The following is a 20,557-nucleotide window of genomic DNA, read 5'->3' on the forward strand; positions in this document are numbered from 1 at the left end:
CTCACAAATGTTAACATGAATGTGCACCACAGAAAACTACCAGTGCAGTTAACAAATATTTGAAAGAACTCTTTCAGAGTAAGTTATTTAAAAGACAGCCTGGAATGTCGAAGATGGAAGAAAGTATTAATATGCTTCCCTGAGGGTGCATTTCACTATTCTACCCCAGGCTGCCTTGAACTCATAATCCTCTTGCCTTAGCCTCTTTAGGGATGACATACCATGTTCTCCCTATTCCTAACCTGTAGGATGTGTATAGCCTAACTAATGGTGAGTGTCCTTAGGAACACATTCTTAATAAATGGCTTCCAACAGGAGAGGAAGAACATTCAAATTCATTTGTGTGTGTAAAAAGATATGAACTATGTATTTCAAGTGTTCTGTTTATATTTTAATTTAGGAAAGCTTACTTTAGAACTCTTCTGCCTATTAGGAGAACTCAACATAGAATATTCAATATTTAAGATGCCGCGAGCACAAGGTGCTTAACTTAGTGTATTTACAAATACCGATACTGAAAATTTTCAAAATAATCCAAGAGTAATGACAAAGATGAAGACTGCTTATATATAATTTTGGCAGGTGACCTATGAGTACGTGGTATCAGAGACACAACTGTTTATGTTTACAAATTTCTTACATTAGACAAGCAAAGATTCCTAAAGTTAAGGTTATAATCCATCTGTGGCAATTTCTCTGCAGGTGGAAAAGTTCGGCAGATTTCAGGCAAATGTGTTAGGGCCTAGTGATTCTTTTACCTTTGAAAAACTAGCTGTAAATGATACTTTAAAAAAGCAAACTACTCATTCTTTTGTAAATAATACTGAATGGAATGAAGCATTTGTTTCTAACATTTCCCAACCTTTCTATAAAACCTATTTATCCGTGCTGACTAAACATTCAAGTGAGAGTTAATGGGTTTCTAATGATATTCACCGTAAGCCTAATGTCACTACACGCCCTAAAATATGGGAAATGTGTCAATTAGCTCTGCAATGCAGAAATACGAGTGTTTAGAATCGTACTAGTTCACAGAAAAGATGCAGAATGTAGAGCTTGTTTTTAGTTTATTAATTTATTTTGCAGGAATCTTTGACTTTCTGAAGATGTACTGCTTGGAGGTACGGTGCATGCATAGCCTTTTAATATGCCTTTGTACAAATTTTTTCTCAAAATAATGTCCTTCACAGCATACACAGAAATCTAAGAGACATGGTATGTACAAGATTTAATTAACTTCTTGCTGCTTTAATGAAGAAAATGATCAATTCTTTTACAGTAGGGAAAGAAACATGGACAATGAATGTTGTTATACATAAGAACTCAGAACTATTATTCAGTCTCAAAGCAACTTTTCATGGCTTTACAAACTAAAATTGACTCATTCTGTTATGTCTGAATGCTCAAGCCATGCACAATTCTACTTGAATTAAATATTTGGGGATGCAAATAATACAGAAACAAATCTGGTGAATGTAAAACATCATCAGAATTAACTTTCACAAGAGGGAAATACTGTTAATTCTTTCAAAAAAGATACAGTAGTGGTGCAACACAGACAGTGCTCGATTCTGAGTTTTAAAAGAAACATTTCAATTGTCACTTCCTTTTCTCTAGAGATACACAGACACACACTGCAACATGGATTCATTCAAGGTCTAACAATGGTACAATATTAAAAGAATTCAATTTGTAATCTTAAAGGGACATCTTCACATTTCAGGATACATCACTGATATTTCTAAAAGACAGTTCTTCTATGCCTCATATTCTTTCTCTTCATACTGTCAGAAATACATAAACATTACTTTTTTTTAAAAGACTATATAAAATTGAGTTGTCACAGAGAGTTGGATATAAACCCTTAGATAAGTGTGACAAACCAATGACAAAATTTAAGGAAACATTGATTTCTTTTATAATTAGAAAGTACTAAAATTGAGACCAGCTCCTTAAAAATTAAACTGCATATCACACTTCCCATTTCTTCCTGGGAAATAAACAAATTAGCAACACTTTCCTCCACCATTATTAATCTGCTCTAAAACTACATATTTATACAACACATTTCTTTAATATCCCTTGCCTCTGCTTTCTTCCAAACTAGATCAGTATCAATCCAAAACATTTCACAATGCTTAGAGGTTTCTGGCTCTATTTTCACTTTAAACTTGAAAAACTCCAAAATTTATGGGGGCAATATTCTTTTAACACAATGGCAAACGTGATTTCTAAAAACCCAGTTTACTAAACCAGTGAAATAATGTAAAATGTAGAGTCAGGGTTGTGTTACCAGATACATTAAACTAGTTACGAAACAAGAGTGCGACAACTGATCCAAAGGACATGGGCACTTCAGCGCCAGGTACCACCCAAGTTCTACTTTACCACTATATTCCACCCACTTCCACAAACCAACCTGACCAGGAGAACATTCTGGGGAAAAAAAGCACCTGGAAGGGTTAATGAATTCTTAATCAAACTGGTCACAGGTAAGGAGCAGTCTATTCATGGAACACAGTTAAATGTTTCAAAATAATCAGTGTCGTCATTTTGTTCAGTTTTAGGTACTGAATGCAGACTATGTGGACATATGAAACTTGCGAACAACTAAAACATGTACAAAACTTTCTTACAGTCCTTCTGACGTCTCATACCCACCTTCTACAGCAAGCAAATCAAATGTTGCCTCATTTTTTTCTATCAGGTGAAAGAAATGACTGACTAGATAATATCATCAAAGGACTGAAACCATGCATCTACTACTGTATGTTAACAGCTTAATGGCCTTGGTGTATTTTCATGCAATAGTTTAAATATCATCTACATGGTTTTAATAAAGCATCAGACTTTTCACACATGCTACTTTCATTTTCAACTAACAAGTGCCACACTAACTGTTGGTATTTCAGCATCTCACTATGAATACTTGTCCATCCTTTAGGAAGAATATCAAGTAGTATATGTGTTCCCCTTAACTTGTGTGGTAACAGCAAGTGCAGTTGTCCATCACTAAGGGAGACAAGAAACCATACAACGGCAAGGGCACCTTAAAGAACAGTAGGACAGCTAGACTGGTATTGGGGATCGACGAGAGACCCATGTTACAAGCCTTTCATCCTTTCCTAGTCCATGAGTTTGAGCCTGTCTGCTTTTTCACCATTATTATTTTCACAGTTTGCCACAGTTGCATGAGAGATATTTACTAGTAATTATATAATCATGCTCTTTGTGAGACAAATGGATGTATTTTGGGGGCATTCTCCACATATGAAGGCTGTATGCAGTGTGTAAAATTATGGTTCTAATAGAAAACTACAATGAGTTATGCCTTTGGTTTCATTACGCTGTTGAGTGCAGCTTATTTTTCCAGGTCTGCCAGAGATTAATGCTAAATTAGAATACAGTGATAGTACAAAGTGACTGTGTATACAGAAGGGGGTGGTGGACCTGGTATTTCCTCAGGTAAAATTCTTCAGGATGGAGAACTACCAACTTTATTGCTGTCTATGTTCACCAAAATGGGGAGATTCCAAAATTCAATTCTGAGCCAAGAAGGAAATTTAAGGCAGAGAACTTATTTAAATATAATATTATTAATTTTCTCATGATACATCACAGCAAGTGGCCTGACTTATTATTTTCTTCAGTGTATTCACGTCTGCATTCTGTCTCCTAAGTAGTGCTTTAGTATTCCATGAACTATCAGAATTCAGTATGATCTAGCCATTCAGCTTAAAAAAAATGGTCAAAGTCCCCTGTATACAACATTCTTTGATAGTATCTTTTCTTTGTCTTTTCAAACCTAGAGCACCTTGTATTTGCTAGGTTAGTGAACGACCACTGAGCTGCATCCCCAGCCCAATCATATTTTGTGAGTAGCCTTCTCTTATGACACAAATAATGTAACTTTATGATGTTGTCCAACTTCAATTTTTCTCTCACTGGCTGGTTAACACATGTGCAAATAAATAGCTCATACTGATTTTTTTCAGCTACATTAGACTATGGTACAAAGTATTTTTGTGCTGTAAACATCATGTATTCATCACAAACTAGAAGTGGGGGACCCTATATACTGCGAGCATTTAAGAACCACAGCTGAGCTCAGGATTTCCAAATGGGTTTTGGAATGGACTTGCATTTGGCATACATTCACCGTGCTACTGGCAAAGCATGGTTTTTTTGAGAATGTCATTTTCTAAAACCATACTTCATTACTTTGAAAACCAATAACCCAAGAAAAGTATACAGTAACTTACGTGGCACAAGTAGGTCTTAGTTACCAGTGTCGATGCAGCTTGATGACCCATTGTTCAAGCAAAAGAGATATTACTACCTCTGATTGTACGTCCTCACAAAGGGCATGATATGCCTATTCCTGACTACTACAAATCACATTTTGAAGTATCCTGTTTGCGTATGAATGTGTGTTTGAAATTACCCCTGAAAAAAGCAGCAATTGCAAATAAAGTCATTATTTTGCAAAAAGAAAATAAAGCATATCCCGGGTGCTTTTTCCTGTCCATCTCTTCACAGGAAGCAGCAGGAAGAGGCACAGGGAGCCTTGGTTTCCAGAGAGCTGTGACCAAGTAAGTCTGCTCTGGAATTCACAGTTTGTCTGCATAAACTGTAACATGTCCTACCATAATTCAAAGTTCACCTTTAGAAAGAAAGAGCCATTCAGCAGTAACTTTAACAATTGCGATTCCACAGAAGCCCTTAATTTCTCTGTGTACATTCTTTCAGGACTGAATCCTTTCCCAGTTTCAAGTATCTCCTTCTACCTCTCACTCTCTAAGGAGTTAAGAAAGGAAAAAAGAAAGACCTCCCCAGTTTTCCTTTTTGTGAGCCCAGTGGCCACAGTGTCTGTCATTCCTCCTCCTCCCCCTGTGCAACCATGAAATGAAAAGGCTGGGCAGATGAACACCATCCTGAGGCTCCTTCTCTTTCAGTGAAGTGCTCAAAGTTTCAGTTCTTCTCAACTCAAGTGTACCGCGGCATCTCACACTGCTCACAGCGATTCAGGGCAGGGTGGTTGAGAAAGGTACAGCTGTCACAATTCCATGGAGCCCCTTCATAATCTTCATCTCGGGGTTGCATCCGAGGACTCTGTTTGCAGCCAATTATATGTTCTGAGGAAATGAGATTCAAGAGAAATGGAGCTAGATCAAATTGTTTATCCAAGCATTACCCAAACTGACCAAAACTGAAATGACAAAATACCACAGAAACAAAGGGAAGAACTTTCTACCTTACCCAGTGTATAAGCTAATTAGCAACCATACTACTGGAAAACCATAACTGCACAGAAGCTGGATGATACAGGTTCCACTTTGTTCTAAACACACTCATTTTTGTGACCTAAGACAAGGATATGGAGAAGCCCAGAATAGACACCCTTTGTAGTTTGTTACCCACTAATTAAGTTGTGTTCCAACTGAATGAAAAATCCGTGAGAACCATTTGACAGCATATTCAGTAAATTCTGTATTCTCTATGACCTTCCTGTCTGCAAGTACTGCCATAGAATAGTAAACGGCTGACAAAATAGATACTTTATTCCATGAGACACTTGGTTCTAGGAATGTACATGTGTTTTATACTAATGCTTCATCAATGGCTAATAAAATTCCTAACACAGTTGTTCCCAGAATAGTGAAGAGAATAAGACTTTACAGCAATTTATAAAACTAAAATTCATTCTCTAGACATGATTCTTTGTCTTTTTGTTTTGATGAGACAGGGTGTCTCTGCATCTTTGGAGCCTGCCCTGGAACTCACAGAGATCAGCCTGTCTCTGCTTTCTGAGTGCCAGAATTAAAGGTGTATACCACCACCACCCGGCTACATGATTCTTTTATTCTCAGAATTGTTCCTCTTTGCCAAAAAAAGTTATTCATATATATTTTTGAAAAGTATCTACATCTGGCAATATCTAATGTAAACAACTTTAGGTTGATCTTCAGGATTTCATAAAAACTTGAAACTTGTATTCTTTTAAGTCTTAATTTCTCTGGCCTTACATTCAAAAGGTCTGTGCTTCTAGAGTTCATTTGGTAATTCAGCCTTGTTGGAAGAATCCCTATTGAGAAGGAGGGTCACTGGATAGAAAGCCACAGAGCTGATGGATTAGCCCTAGGAATTGATGGCAAGGTAAGGAGGCTCAGAGAACACACGGAGAGAACACTGGAAACCCTTCCTATTAAGTGGCAATGAAACTAAGATCTAAGGTAATACTTAATATCCATTTAGAAAGGTCAGGCTTTGGCAGTTGTTTTGGGCTAAGCCTATTTCTGACTGAAAACCAACTAGGTAACTTCTAGTTTATCAAATTACCTATCTTCTATGACTCTATGAGGTCAAATAAACAGGTCTAAACCCTGAACTTTGTCCTATGAGGAGTCTCTAAGCTTTACTCAGAAAAGTGATCTTTTGTGAGAATAAATTCACTGGGCTCTTCAACCTATTCCTGTGACCACACTTTTGGGGGATGTTCCAGTGCCACCTTTAGCTATGAATAAGTCACTGCCATAGAGTTGTTTATAGACAGGCTCTAAAATTCACAATTTTACCCTTAGGACAAGTGACACTGTAATACCACGAATATCATGGAGCATGGAGTAAAAAAGGCTAACAACTTAAATCCTTAGTTATTATATTCTTTTTATACTACTCCTAAACGTAGCCTTTGAAACCAGCTTTCAAACCTATGTACACAAAGAAAAGGCCTCCTTGAACCTCATAAAGTCCGTCTATTTTACCTGTTCAGTATCATGCTGACTTCACTGAAATCATGAATGACTATGAGGTAACTGAACAATACATTTTTTTGGTGCTAAGAAACTATACAACTCATTTGAAATAGAAATAGTATTCTATAATGCTTAATTTGATTTACATGAACAATCAATCATCTTTATGGCATATTTAAAAGCAGTTTGTAGACTACCTTGTAGAAAATATTTATTAAAAATAATTTATGCACAAATGAGAACTAAAGAGGACAGCAGGGAGCACACAGGACACAAATGAAAGCATCTGGAAAGCACACACTACAAACTGTATAAAGAGCTCAAGTAGGTTTTGAATTATATAATAGTCTATTTTCATAAAAATGGAAAGGCCTCACAAACATTTTCATCAATATTGCTTGTATAGTATTTATAATAAGAAGACAAATTGCTCAAAAGCATGCAATTAAAATAGTACACAGAAGTCAGGTGGTGGTGGCAAACACCTTTAATCCCAGCACTCGGAAGGCAGAGGTAGGCGGATCTCTTTGAGTTTGAGGCCAGCCTGGTCTACATGAGCTAGCTCCCGGAAAAGCCAGGGTTGTTACACTGAGAAACCCTATTTCAAGAAACCAAAAAAAAAGTAAATAGGAAGTGTTTTGATGATAAATAAAAAAAGGTTTTCTGACATATCTTAATGATAAAGGAAAAAACACAACAAGTACTTTTCATTCATTCATCTTGTTTCTTATGATGTTACCTTTTCATTTGCAAATTAAAGGTGATTTGGCATATATCTTATGGAATATGTAAGTATTCCAATACAAACATATACCACTATTTTTAAAGACCTGCTTTCAATGGCATGAAAACATACGAAGCTGAAGAAGCATTTGACATTTGTGTGAGAATTTTTTTAAAAGATTTATTTATTATGTATATAACATTCTGCCTCCATGTATGTCCACATGACAGAGGAGGGCACCAGATCTCATTACAGATGGATGTGAGCCACCATGTGGTTGCTGGGAATTGAACTCAGGACCTCTGGAAGAGTGCTCTTAACCACTGAGCCATCTCTCCAGCCCCTTGTGTGAGAATCTTATCACACCCAGAACTTGCAACTCATTTGAAAATGATTTTGTCTTGCTTTCTATGTACTATTGCTAGAGAGCTGGCCTGTCCAATAAGGTGTCCATATGTGGCTACTGAATATGTAAAATGTGGCCAGCACAAATTGAGATGTACATATAAAGGATGCATAAATTAATAAAAGTATCTTTTAAAACCATTTTTAGCAAACACCAGGGATCTACTATAACATTTAATATTATGCATTTGGACTAATTTTCGAAGATAAATCTAAAGGCATGTTCTAGTTACGATAATTTTTATAGGTTAACATACTCCAGAGACACGGGTACAAACCATCTGCAGCTGCTGCTTGGGATTCATGGACATCTGCCTGCACTTTGGAAGTCACACTAATTCTTCGGGCTTTTCTCTCAATTGTGCAGGGGTCTGAGGAGTCTGCATAAGAAAAAGCAAAGTTACTGAGAGGGGAGGAAATCATTCTTCAGCAAGAGTAAATGCGTTCATAAGGACTGCTCCTGCTACCCACTCAGCTGAGGGGATTTACCTTTCCTATTGCTTCACATTACCTTTCAATTGCGTCTGAGGTTAAATGCTAAATATAACACTTCTTTATGAGCTATGCAGGACACAGGTCCCAAGTAATAAGTCATAATGGAAACAATGTAGTTAAAGACTCAGTGAGAGCAACTAAATGGAAACATGAAAAGCAAATTATATTTTAGTGATCCTTTGATTAAACCATTCAGTGAAAAAGTATTGAATAAAATAAAACTATGCATACAAGGCATAACTATGCCTGAGTTATATGGGAATCTGTCTCAAAAGATGAAAAAATGACAATGGCAATGGTGGTGGTAGTACATTCTTGTAATTCTTGTAATCTCAGCATTTAGGAGGCAAAGACCAGACTGGGATACATAGAAAATACTACTTCTTGGAAAATGGAAGCAATTCAAAATAATACTATATAGTGACGAACATGGGCTCCCAACTCATTTCAGGGATCTCAATTTTATGTTAGAATGATCATCCTCTATGTTATGAATTTACAGGTTATTAGTAAACAACCCTTTCATTAAAAATAACAACTAGCACACTATATATTATTTGCCTTTAAGAGCAAATGAAAGAATTCGCATTTTCTAATCACTCCTGATCCCATATGCAACCCCTCAGTACTGCTTCAGAATTCTAAGAATGGTACTTATGCACTAAAAGCTGGAACTCTATTAGCAGGGTAAAATAGTAACTGTTTCCTTAGGCTGCAAAGAAAATGGTGAGCTCTGTGTTCGATTTGGAAAGCCCTTTTACAACATCACATGCCTTCATCTCACCGATTCACACAAACATCCTGGAAAATGCACAGGCCAGTATCTGAGCAGATCACCTCTCTATGGTATACAGATTAGATCTGAATGCAGACAGCTAGGCCACTGGCTCAGGTCCTATGACAACCATGCTTCTTCTTCTTATTATTATTATTATTATTATTATATTATTATTATTATTATTATTATTATTATTATTATTATTGCAATGAGTGTAAAGGGAGATTTGCTGAGTTACCTGAACACTTGTGTCACGTAACGGTAGATGCCACTCCAAAAAGGTTTCTGTTGGCCCTTTTCTTCTGTCCCCTAACTCTCTCTCTAGCACCATCGTTACAGAGGTAATCTTACAGAGTCTACTTAGAATTCCAGCATATATCTAATTATTAGCAGTTTAGTGTTTTGCTTTTAATTGAATGGTACTGCAAGCCAACCTACACTAACTTTAGAAGTACTTTTAGAGAAATGATGTTGGGTGTGGCGCTGCACATCTATAAACCTAATAGCTAGCATATAGTTTATGATAAATCCATCTTCAAAAGGAAAAAAGTGCTTCACAGAAAAAAAAAAACGCTGACTTCATTTCAAAAACTGGAAAGTTTTTCATAAATCTGTGATTAAAGGCTTAAAATTATTTGGCAAATAATAGTAACATTTTAAATTCTCACCAACCATATCTCAACCAAATTTTAAAATAGAAATTTATTCATAAGGATAGAGAGAACTTTACACGAAGAGTATAAATCCCTTGGGATAGAAGTTATATCTTTGTAGGATCCTACATGTGTGTATGTATGTGTTTGCATATGTAATAATTGGGTATTTTATAAACATTTAAGAAATTGTTAAAAATAAAACCCATTCCAACCATATAAATTATCCAACAGAGCTGATGAATTTCACTTGCACTAAATGAGCCATGGAGCAGAGCCCTTTTCATGTATTTGTAATCTGTTCTTTTGTAGGAATGGTTATATAACATCTTTATGAGTAAGGTTTTGGAATCAGGCTCTGCTATATTCATTTGAAAAGATTAAATCTGCCCAGTAGTGATGGCACTCAGCACTTAGGAGACGGAGGCGGGTACACCTATAGATCTAGTTCTATAGATCTATAGAGTCAGTCCCAGGATAGCCAGTGCTATACAAAGAAACCCTGTCTCAGAAAACAAAACAAAAAATATGAAACCCAACAATGAACTCTAGGATAAATTGGGTTTGGATAGAATGTGGTCATAGGTCCATCAATTTGAACAAATACACTACTTTGCTGGAGAATGTACAGGGTTGGGGGTACAATTCATGTTGAAGGTTTAGGAAACAACAAGAAAGCAGTCTTTCCTTTTCTTATTTTTTAAAAAATATGTTTAACATTGTTTTTTTTACCCTTTTTAAATGTTTGAAAGAACTCACTCACTAGCAAACTGTAGTTCTAAAGTTATGTTTGTGCGGCAATTTTTTAAACAATGGATCAGTTTTACTTAATATGTATATAATTATTATTAATATTTTCTATTTCACCTGTTAATTTTGAAAATTAGGCCTTTTATAGTTTATCTAGGTTGCAGAGTTTATTGGACTGAAGATATTAATCACATTTCCTCATTACCATTTTTAATGGCTAACCCTTTTTATATTTCTAATTGTAGTATCTTGCATTTTTTCTCTTTGTAGCTCAGTCTACCTTGACGTTTACTGATTTTTTTTTTGCTTTTCTCTATTTCATTTGTTATAAAATTCCACCATCAAAAACAAACATCAAATTTCCTTCAAGGTACTTAACAATCGAGTGCCGAAGAGGTTCAGTTCTGAGGATCTTCTTACCCCTGACACCTGACCTCATCCCTAGTACAACAACAACAGTTCATTGTCTTTGCACACGGAAGCTATGTATGGCTTTGTATCTAGCTCCTTGGAGATGATACTATTCAAGAAATTAAGTTTTAAAAATGTGGTGGACTCCTGGAGTTTTGGTCATTTCTTCTCTGACAGCCATTGAGCCATTTAATTATAGTTCATCAGCTAGGCTAGCTGTAAGAGATAACACTGTATAAGGTACTGATTAAGTTTAATGAGGTATATTTTGTGAACCCAAAAGGTTAAAGTAACCAATGATACATAACCCAAGGCTTTTAACTTGAGACTAAATATAATGTTGCTACTGTGACAAATTTAGTATTTGGCAGTCATTCACTAGTATTTGTTTTCAACCATTTTTAGATATCACTACATTATTTCAAAAGTAGATCAGGTAAAATATCCACAATAGTAGTAAACAATAAAGAGATCAGCTCCTAAGCTGCAATCCATAAAAGAACTAGATTTATGCACCCTACTATTCAATGTCTTCATAATCAAACTGTCTTGAATTGCTTAATGCAAAAGGATTAAAATATGAATTTTGAGTATCAGTTGTATATTGAGCCTTATAAAATAATACGGTTTGTAAGAATAGGGTAGAAAATGAGTGATCAAATCTACATTCAATCACTTGTTAGATGATATTGAAAATACTTAGGACTGGTTTTGTTCTTGATGAGAAAATACTCATGTCCCTATTAGTTATGCTTACCTTCTGCTTATCAAGCAGCAAAGAATTCTTATGTACAAAGTCTACTGAAAACATTTTCAAGATCCTCACTGTTGCAGAAGAATTTTCTTTCAGGATATAGTATTATGATGATAAAGAAATCATCACTATGCCTTACAACAGAACTAACAATTTTAATGTTTTGTAAAAAATTAAAGTTTGGGGACTATTTCATTTTTGTCACATTACTGTGGATAACACCTTTTATGAGAAACAGTCTAATGAATAGCTTGAATAGAAAGTTCTTCAGAAGTGTATTTACTTCTATAATATTGATGTTATGAACCTACTCACCTTTTTTAGATGGCTTTGGTGGTACTACTGGGCCAGGTTCTATGTGGTCATAAAAATTATTCATGGCTTTTGGATCAAAGTTTCCTACAAAGAAAAGAACAAAACCCAGGTATTTAGGAGTTGTTCTTTGGTTATTTGATCTTTCTATAAGAAAATACATTAACGAAACATGTGGGAAGAGAATATGTTTTCCAGTGTTTCAAATGTCATTATACTATCCTATCCTCTTTTCTTTATGGTTGTGAAAAAACAGCCAAGCAGATCAGTGAAACAATGTATGTCTATAATGTATTACCTAAAGGAGTATTTTTTATAAGGCTAGCACCCTTAAGAAGCAGAATTCTGTCCATGGAACATTTGAAGAGGGTAAAGTAAAAAGAAAAAAAGAATGGTGGACCTGTTTGGTCTTATGAAAAAAATTCAAAGAAGGTTTGACACTTATTTTCATAATTTATCATATAGTTATCTAAGGAATAAGCCAAAAGCATGTTACATAATCCTGTGGGCTTATTAATGATGATATCGTGCAAATTTCAGAATAAACAAGCCCTGAGATTTGCTGGGTTTTGCAGAAAAAAAAAAGTTACTCAGTGGCTTAATTTCTCTTTATCAGTGACTACCCTACTGGGACTCCTTCAAGATCAGATTGCATTAGGTGCCAGTTCTGTTCCCACTTTCAGTCCCGTACTCTGCCCACTATACCCAAATCCACCTGAGCTTACATACACAGGATGATGTACTGCATTGAGGCTCCTGGTTTTGAGGATTGATTTTTTTCTCCTAGTGAAAAATGTCCTTACTACAATCAAATATTAAGCTGTTTTTCATCAAATCATGCAATGATTTCTTTGCATCTACTTGAAAACGCACCTCCCCACTGCCAGAAACAATTTAGAAGAAAGTATACCATATTTGGACCCCTTAAGCATTTCTAAATCTTAAGTACAACAAAAGATCTCATTTGGTCAATACATACCAAAACCATAGCTCCTTCCCGAAAACAAACGAATAAAAAACAAACAAAAAACTCAATAGGTCCTATTAACCAAAGTTTCATTCAGTTGAACAGGCTACTACTTTAAGGAGAATTTTTAAAATACCTATAGCTCATGAAAGCCACACTGCTACTTGACATATTAACTGCTGCACATGATTTCTTCAATCACTTAAGTTACAGCTGATGTTCTACTATGCAGTTCACAGAAAGACTACTATAAGCATCTTAAGCAAATGATCTAATGTTACTGACTTTCATTTTGCTCCAGTGACTTTCATTTTTTACATCAGTAAAAAAAAAAGGTTGATGTAATCACATAAAAGTAATCGTTGATATACCCTACATATTATGCATAGTGATTTTTTTCACTACTTAAAGCTAGTAGACTACATAGAGTAACGAGTTTTTTGAGAACCAGGTTTGATAGCTCAAATTCTATGATCACATAGCTTCATATCTTTAGTTCAACTGTTTGACACTATATTATATACTATTCTTAAAGAACTGTAGAAGCTCTCTTAGCTGCCATAATTAAGAATATTAAAGTTTGGGAGAAGGCCGTTTCAAGCAAACAATTGTTAAGAAAAATTACATATCACCTTTGGTGTAACATAAACATAGCAGGGTTTTCTTCTACTGTTCTTATGGAAGTGTTGAGGATTAAAATCCCCATGGACTGTATATCACCTTTGGTGTAACATAAACATAGCAGGGTTTTCTTCTACTGTTCTTATGGAAGTGTTGAGGATTAAAATCCCCATGGACTGTATATGCTGTGCAAACCTATCACTGCACCACATCCTCAATACAGCAGTATTTTAGTGCTGAACAAGGACTACTTCGTACATAAACCATGTTTATGATAACCTAAAGCCAAGTGTCCACAAAGTTCCTGTCAAAATCCTGAGAGTAACTTAGATTTTGCAGACTTGCAATACAATGTGTTACAAGTATTCAACTCTGTCCTGAAACACAAAGGGAACCATAGACACTAGGTAAACAAATGAGCACGTTTGTTTTACTAAAACTTCTATTTATAAAAACAGGCAGTATTGCCCTAATTTGCTAAACTTTGATTTATAATTTTGTGTTTTGAGTTCTTCAGAATGCAGCACATGATATACTAACAACACTTCCTTAGAAATTCCTCCCCTTTTCACTTGTTTTCATTCAAATCTAATTCATGGTTCCTATAATTTTATGTTTGACTCTATACAAAAGCCAAAGACAATTTTTAAAAGAGCAGCATTCTAAGAATTCCTGTTAGTTATTCATTATTAAAACATTCGTTTTAACTGCATGAGTATAGCTCACTAGTAAAAGCAGTACATGGAATTAGCGGGACAGGCAGTGTGCGGGAAAGAAAGTCCTTCTCTAATCTGGCTAACTGAAAAATAAGAGAGCTTCTACTGTAACAGAGAATTTCTTTTAAAACCAAGAACTCAGGTATTCTACTTGGCGCTCTCTTTTCTGTCACAATATTTTGGAAGACTATGACTATCACATAATATAAACTATGTCTTGGAAATAATACCCATCAATTTATGCAATACTCATGTTAAATGACTAAAAGGATAAATGCAATGTAACGGTATAAAACAAAGCAAATATATGAAGCTGCCAAAGTAATATTACTCTTTTACTGACCCTGACCCATGGAGTGGGGGAATCTCTTTAAAGGCATTCTTATAATGGATAAAAACTGTCCCTAAATCTATGAAACCAAAACTATTGCCATTTAAGCAGATTAAAATACCGTACTATGACTTATGGTGTACCAAATAATCAAGTCTATACCTCTAGATTGAAGGAGGTCAACTTCTTTCAGTGTACAGTCAACATTTATCTGGAGTTGTCTGTTCATGCTTCTCAATCTTGTCATTTCCTCAGGCTAGTAAGAAAGCACCCAAAATAGCAATTGTGGGAAAGTCATTATCAAGCCCAACATTTAAGAACTGTGTTTCATGTTAATTAATCTGATTGGGTATTACCGAGAATACGGCCTTGCCTATAAAAGAGCATATCTATTTATGTTTTAAGTAAAAGGTATACTGAGGACATCAACATGGCCACATATTACCAAAAACTGCGCAGTGGCCAGGTCCACACTAAGCTATGTTCTATCACACAAGCTACAAGCACTGTAACACTAGAGCACAGCAAATACTTGTTTATGTTTTTGTAGTAAGGGAAAGTGCAACAAACAACCTTTAAAATTGGCTATGTTCATGATTTTAAGTCTTGTCTAACCTGATAAAAATTAGTTCTTTCATAGGTTCAGGTACGTGGTTTACAGAATTTTCTCATTCCTTCTGCTAAAAGGAGTTTTGAGGTAGATAGTGTTACATTACATGAAATTACTAATGATAAAACAGAACAGAGAGGTTAAGTTTCCCAAATGTATAATGCTAGTAACTGGTAGAGCAAGGACTTATACAAATCTCTCTCTCTCTCTCTCTCTCTCTCTCTCTCTCTCTCTCACACACACACACACACACTCTCACTCACACTCACACACACACACACACAGAGAGAGACACACACCACATATACGTGTGTGTATAGAAATATTTTTTTTCTAGATCAAGAGAAGCACTTTAACATAGAGAAATACCAGGTACCAATAAACTCCTCTGTTTCTTCTACTTTAGCCTGTCCAGTCCATTCTACCCCCTACGGTCTTTCAGTCACTGAAACATAAATCTTTTTTTAATAAGCCTTCAATTCCCATACCATTCTTAATTTCTTTACAATTTCTGTGTTTGGATTCCAGTTGCATGGATAGTGAAGTTTTTTCCACACAGCCCAGATATTAGCTCAATCACTAGGGTAATTTCAATTGCATAAAGTCGAATGGTAAACTATCTACTAACACACACAGAGAGAGAGAGATTTATTGTTAAAAATGTGTATTGTTCCAAAGACTAAACAGGTTAATAGTGCACAAAAAAAGAGCAGAAAGAATACTGTATGCTGGTGGAATATTGCAATAGAGTAAGCAGGCATGCCTAGAAACTGGCAGGGACCAAAAGTTCAATGCAGTGATGTAAAAAGGCTTAAGAGCAATTTCTGGATATTGTCTGTACATAACCTATTCATTTAACAGCATTTAATGACTGTTAATTTTATATGTTTTGTGCCCACTTATCTCATGACCTCATGACTACCGTTATTTAGTCTCAAATATTTTGAAGAATAAATATAAAACTGCATTGTTAACTTTAAAAAAATTTCCAAGCCCTCAGAATGCTGGAGATTCAACAACAAAAATAACCTGGAAACATTTAATTTGTATTGTTCTTTTCTTTTCATTCAATTGGATGAAGTGTGTGATGTTACGGCATAAAATTCTTACACTGAATAGTACTAAAATAGTGTAAAGCACACACCTGATCATTAATAAGGGTAATTTCATCCTCCTAGGAACACATAAGTAAACCCCTACTTTGTGAGCTCAGTACCTTAGGCTTATCCTTCCTATATGCTTTCCAATAGGAAGAAATGACTTTTAGCCATAGTGGCCCTGAGTGCTTTGTAAATATAGCATGGAAGTATTAATAACACACATTATAATCAAAAGGCTACTACACATTTGCTTTTAACCAAAATCATTTTTATCATTCTAAGAGAGATGAACCACTTGAATTCATTCAACTTAGGGTTTACCTATTCTTCTCACAGTGTCTGATTAAACAGGGGGAGATGAATGCTGTTTCTGAGAAGGGTCATTTATCAAAAGCACACTGTGTTTCCCTGGAAGATTCAGATTCACTATAAATTATAGTAATTTAGACTTATATGGTCTCAAAAATAATGTTTGTAGTTGACATTTCCAAACAAAAGATTCTACGCTCTTCTGAAAAGGTAGTAGAAATCTCATAAGCCAACTATTTGGAACTTTAAAATCTAGTCTCATAGACACCAATATTGAAAAACACTGAAGGGTTTTGGTTCCTTGGCCTCAATTATATAATCAGGACACAAATCAGTGGGGTAATCCCAAAATTCAATTAGAATAGGATGAATCTGACTTGGGGAGGGGACAACCAGCTGCTCTCTCTATATTAAAATCTTATTTCTCTTTCAATGTAAAATTTAAAACTCTGACTCCTCTAGGAATATTATTAGCAAAAGGTTAATATTTCTTTCTCACATGCATATCTCTTATGAACCATTTAATAAAATGTGATAAACAGCAAGCTAAAGAAAAAGAACACCATCAGTACACTTTTGCTATCATTTGAAAAACATTATTTCATTGCTCCTCAAAATTTCTGCAAGTATATATATTGCTGGTCAGAAATGCACATCCTAGTTTCATTAACTAAGCATTTTTCTCCTATTTTTAATGTACAACTTGGTAAGAAGTTGTTTGAAAACCTGAAACTAACAATGTGTGCATATTAGTAAAAAGTGTCAGATCTCTGGTATTTGTACACACGAGTGTGATGTTCATAAAGACAGCTACTTGCTGAGTACTTAACAACATCCACAGCACACACTACATACATTGTCTCCTTATGTGGACAATATCATAACATACTTATAATAACTCCCTTTAACGAGAAATCAATATAGACAGTGTCAGAGGTACTCTGATTCCCAATCCTATATGGATATTACTTCAAATGAGACTCAATGAACTACCTGGAAATTCTGACTAAATGATTTGTTTCTTGGTTCTTTTTTCCACCAACTGTACCTTATTGGTATCTTAAAAGAAAATTAATTTTATGAAATGCTTCAAATCTGTGTATCTATTTCAAGCAAAAATTTTCAGCATTTTTGTTTCCAAGCTAGTTTATAAAGACACTTGCTATCTGTTGGACATTGTATAAACTGCTGAACATAACATCCTTTATCCAGAGCTATTTAAACATCATAACATGGGTATTCTACTATAGGTATTGTAGAGATATGTGACTGACACAAGCAGCGGAATAGTCAAGCTTACCTTCAAAACCCACTTGCTGTCTTAACCTTCATGCACACAGGAACTACCTCTCAGCCAAGCCCTACTGTCCTCCAACTTACTCTAAAGTGTGCTGACAAAATACAAGGCACTCAAATGAACTCGAATTTCTGTTGGTGAAGGATGGCTACACTTGATTTATTCAACTATTTTGCCCATTTCATTTTTAAGTTTTAAATTAACCATAAACTACAGCTCAGACAGGGTCTACCATTTTTCTTTTCTGAAAAAAAAAAGACGTATCAATAAAAAATCCAATATAAAATGTGGGTGTTTTATTTGAAGCAATAATTAAAGCCACACCAAACAATTTTCTACTTCCAACTAAAAACACTGCTTATTTAACCGGAGCTATAATGTGCTTGGTGTTTCAAAGCAATGCTCTGACAAAAAGATAACTATTCTACAGATCCCTACATGATTAAAAGGTGTCCAACTACCCTTTGTTAGCTTCTCTCAACAGATGAGTCAATGAAGATTTCATATAAAGGAAATCAGAATGACACTTGATTCCTTTAACATCACCCTTGTAGTTAGCTTTGTAAGGCTTCTATTGCTTTGTGACAACGCTCTCCCTTCTAACATTCTAAACTGAGGAATGTTGTGAATAGAAAAAGCCATTAATTTATTGGGTATGCCTCTTTCTCAAGAACCTTCTTCCTCAAAAAGCTTCTACTAGTTCCCTCTTAACAGCAGAATAAAGTTCAAGCCCCTTGACCACCGCAGTGTTAAAGGTCTCCACTCTACTCACCTTTATCTGTAAACTCATTAGAAATTTCAGGCCTAAACAAGGAAACTTGACTTACTGTGCCTTGAAAGTAAGATTGTCTCGGCTTCAAGCCTTAAGGACCTTATATTCTTTTCCCATCAAGAATAACTTCCCCTTTCCTCTCTGCCTATACAGCGTAGGGCAAACTCTCCAAGAAAGCAGCTGTAGCCTGCCTTCCTTACTGAGGACAAAGAGCCTCACATATACGCTCAAGAGCCAGATCAGCCCAGGTTTAGACATGGGAAGAAAATGAATACCCTTAGTAAGGATTTACACACATGAAAATTTGGAAGATCATTCCAGGATGATGCATGAAAGTGGAGATGTACACCGATTTTATTCACAAACCAATTAAAGTGCAATTGCCTTCGTTATCTATGAGCAAATACAGCAATTATCACTGAAGCCTACTTTTCACTCACAGATTAAGTACTAAGCATCTAACATAGTATCATATTCATAAACATATACAGAATACATGAATATTGAATGGTGAAAAGATCAACTGAATCACAGAAAAGGTGACATGACAGAGGAGATAAATTTCATAATTTTCAAAGTTATGTAACATCAAAATTCAAATACATTAAGCAACAAGTTAAAAATATAACTCTTTACTAATTTCCTTAAGCACACTGAACATTTACATAGTTACACAGAATGAAACTATTCTGCCTTAAAGTATTCTATCACCAATATTGTCAAAATTTCGAAATTAGTATTTAACTTATATAAACTCACTTGAAACACTTAGAAAAATATACAGTCTATGCTTGAAAGAGTAATTTATGAAGCCTTTTGTTATCATATACTCTTGCAATAAATCTATACTCTAATTATAACTGTCAGTCTTTGAAAATAATCATGAGCAATAACAAGTGTGAAAAAGCATTTTCTGACAAGAATTAATAGGTGCAAATCTCTTGCATTCATTCATTTTTGTTGTTGTTGTCCTTTTTTAAAAAAAAAATCAGGCAGGATTAGAACTTGAAAGAAAAACAAATGATTTGGACAGAGAATGTCCATATCCTTCCTATCATGATATGGTGTAACAGATCACTTACCGTAGGGATTGCAGTGGTACAACTGACCCTTCTGAGCCGTCTCTGCATCAGGTCATGCTCCATACTGTTAACTTCAGACTTCAACCGCTCTAGCTCCTCTTTTTCAAGTTTCAATTGCTTTGCTAACCTCTCCATCCTTGCTCGCTGATGTAACAGCAAGGCTATAGCATTACAGATAAAGTCATTGCACAAAATAAAGTCAAACAAACAACAGGAGAATTTCTAAATATACTGTTAATGGACAGAAGACTCATCTGATCTGGGCATCAGCCTTTACTCTTAAGGTCTTAGTAACACCGTGCTATAACCATTTTTGCTTTAATTTAGCTCTAAGCAACCACCCAAAAATGGCATCATCTGTTCATACCTCTTGCTCTGTCAAATTTCATTTTCCTGAGAGCCTCTTAATCTATACTTGTATGTATGTTAAAATGCTTAAGGACCAGTGAAATGGCTAAGCAGGTAAACATACTTTCCTGCAGGCCTGAGTCTCATCTCCAGATTCCACAAAGTGGCAGGAGAGAACTGATTGAATGACTCTCTGATCTCCACACAGCAGATTTGCACATACACGCATGTGTGTTCTCTCTCAGACACACACAGATACAAGGCTTACCACCAGGCATTCTGAATCACAATTACAATAAATTCCCTTCTCAAATATTGAAAGAATGCTAAACTCTCATATATTCTGATATAATCTGAAAGACTCTAA

The 20,557-nt window shown here is 35.3% G+C and overlaps 1 protein-coding gene across 3 annotated transcripts in view; it reads right to left on the bottom strand.

The window, feature by feature from the left end:
* Positions 1-1,227: 1,227 nt before the first annotated feature.
* Tab3 (TGF-beta activated kinase 1 (MAP3K7) binding protein 3) overlaps positions 1,228-20,557 on the bottom strand; it is a 59,857-nt gene continuing 40,527 nt past the window's right edge. For 2 of the 3 annotated variants that reach the window (XM_048449770.3, XM_048449768.3), the window contains exons 6-10: positions 19,843-20,003; positions 14,835-14,928; positions 12,041-12,124; positions 8,142-8,264; positions 1,228-5,135 (exon numbers count right to left, since the gene is read on the bottom strand). In XM_048449770.3, coding sequence (XP_048305727.1) covers positions 4,987-5,135; positions 8,142-8,264; positions 12,041-12,124; positions 14,835-14,928; positions 19,843-20,003 — 611 coding nt within the window. In that variant the 3' untranslated portion in view covers positions 1,228-4,986. The remainder of the gene's footprint in view (positions 5,136-8,141; positions 8,265-12,040; positions 12,125-14,834; positions 14,929-19,842; positions 20,004-20,557) is intronic. The other variant, XM_048449773.3, reaches the window with a different exon arrangement.

This window comes from Myodes glareolus, chromosome X (assembly GCF_982192425.1).
Source record: "Myodes glareolus chromosome X, mMyoGla1.1, whole genome shotgun sequence".
Taxonomy (NCBI): domain Eukaryota; kingdom Metazoa; phylum Chordata; class Mammalia; order Rodentia; family Cricetidae; genus Myodes; species Myodes glareolus.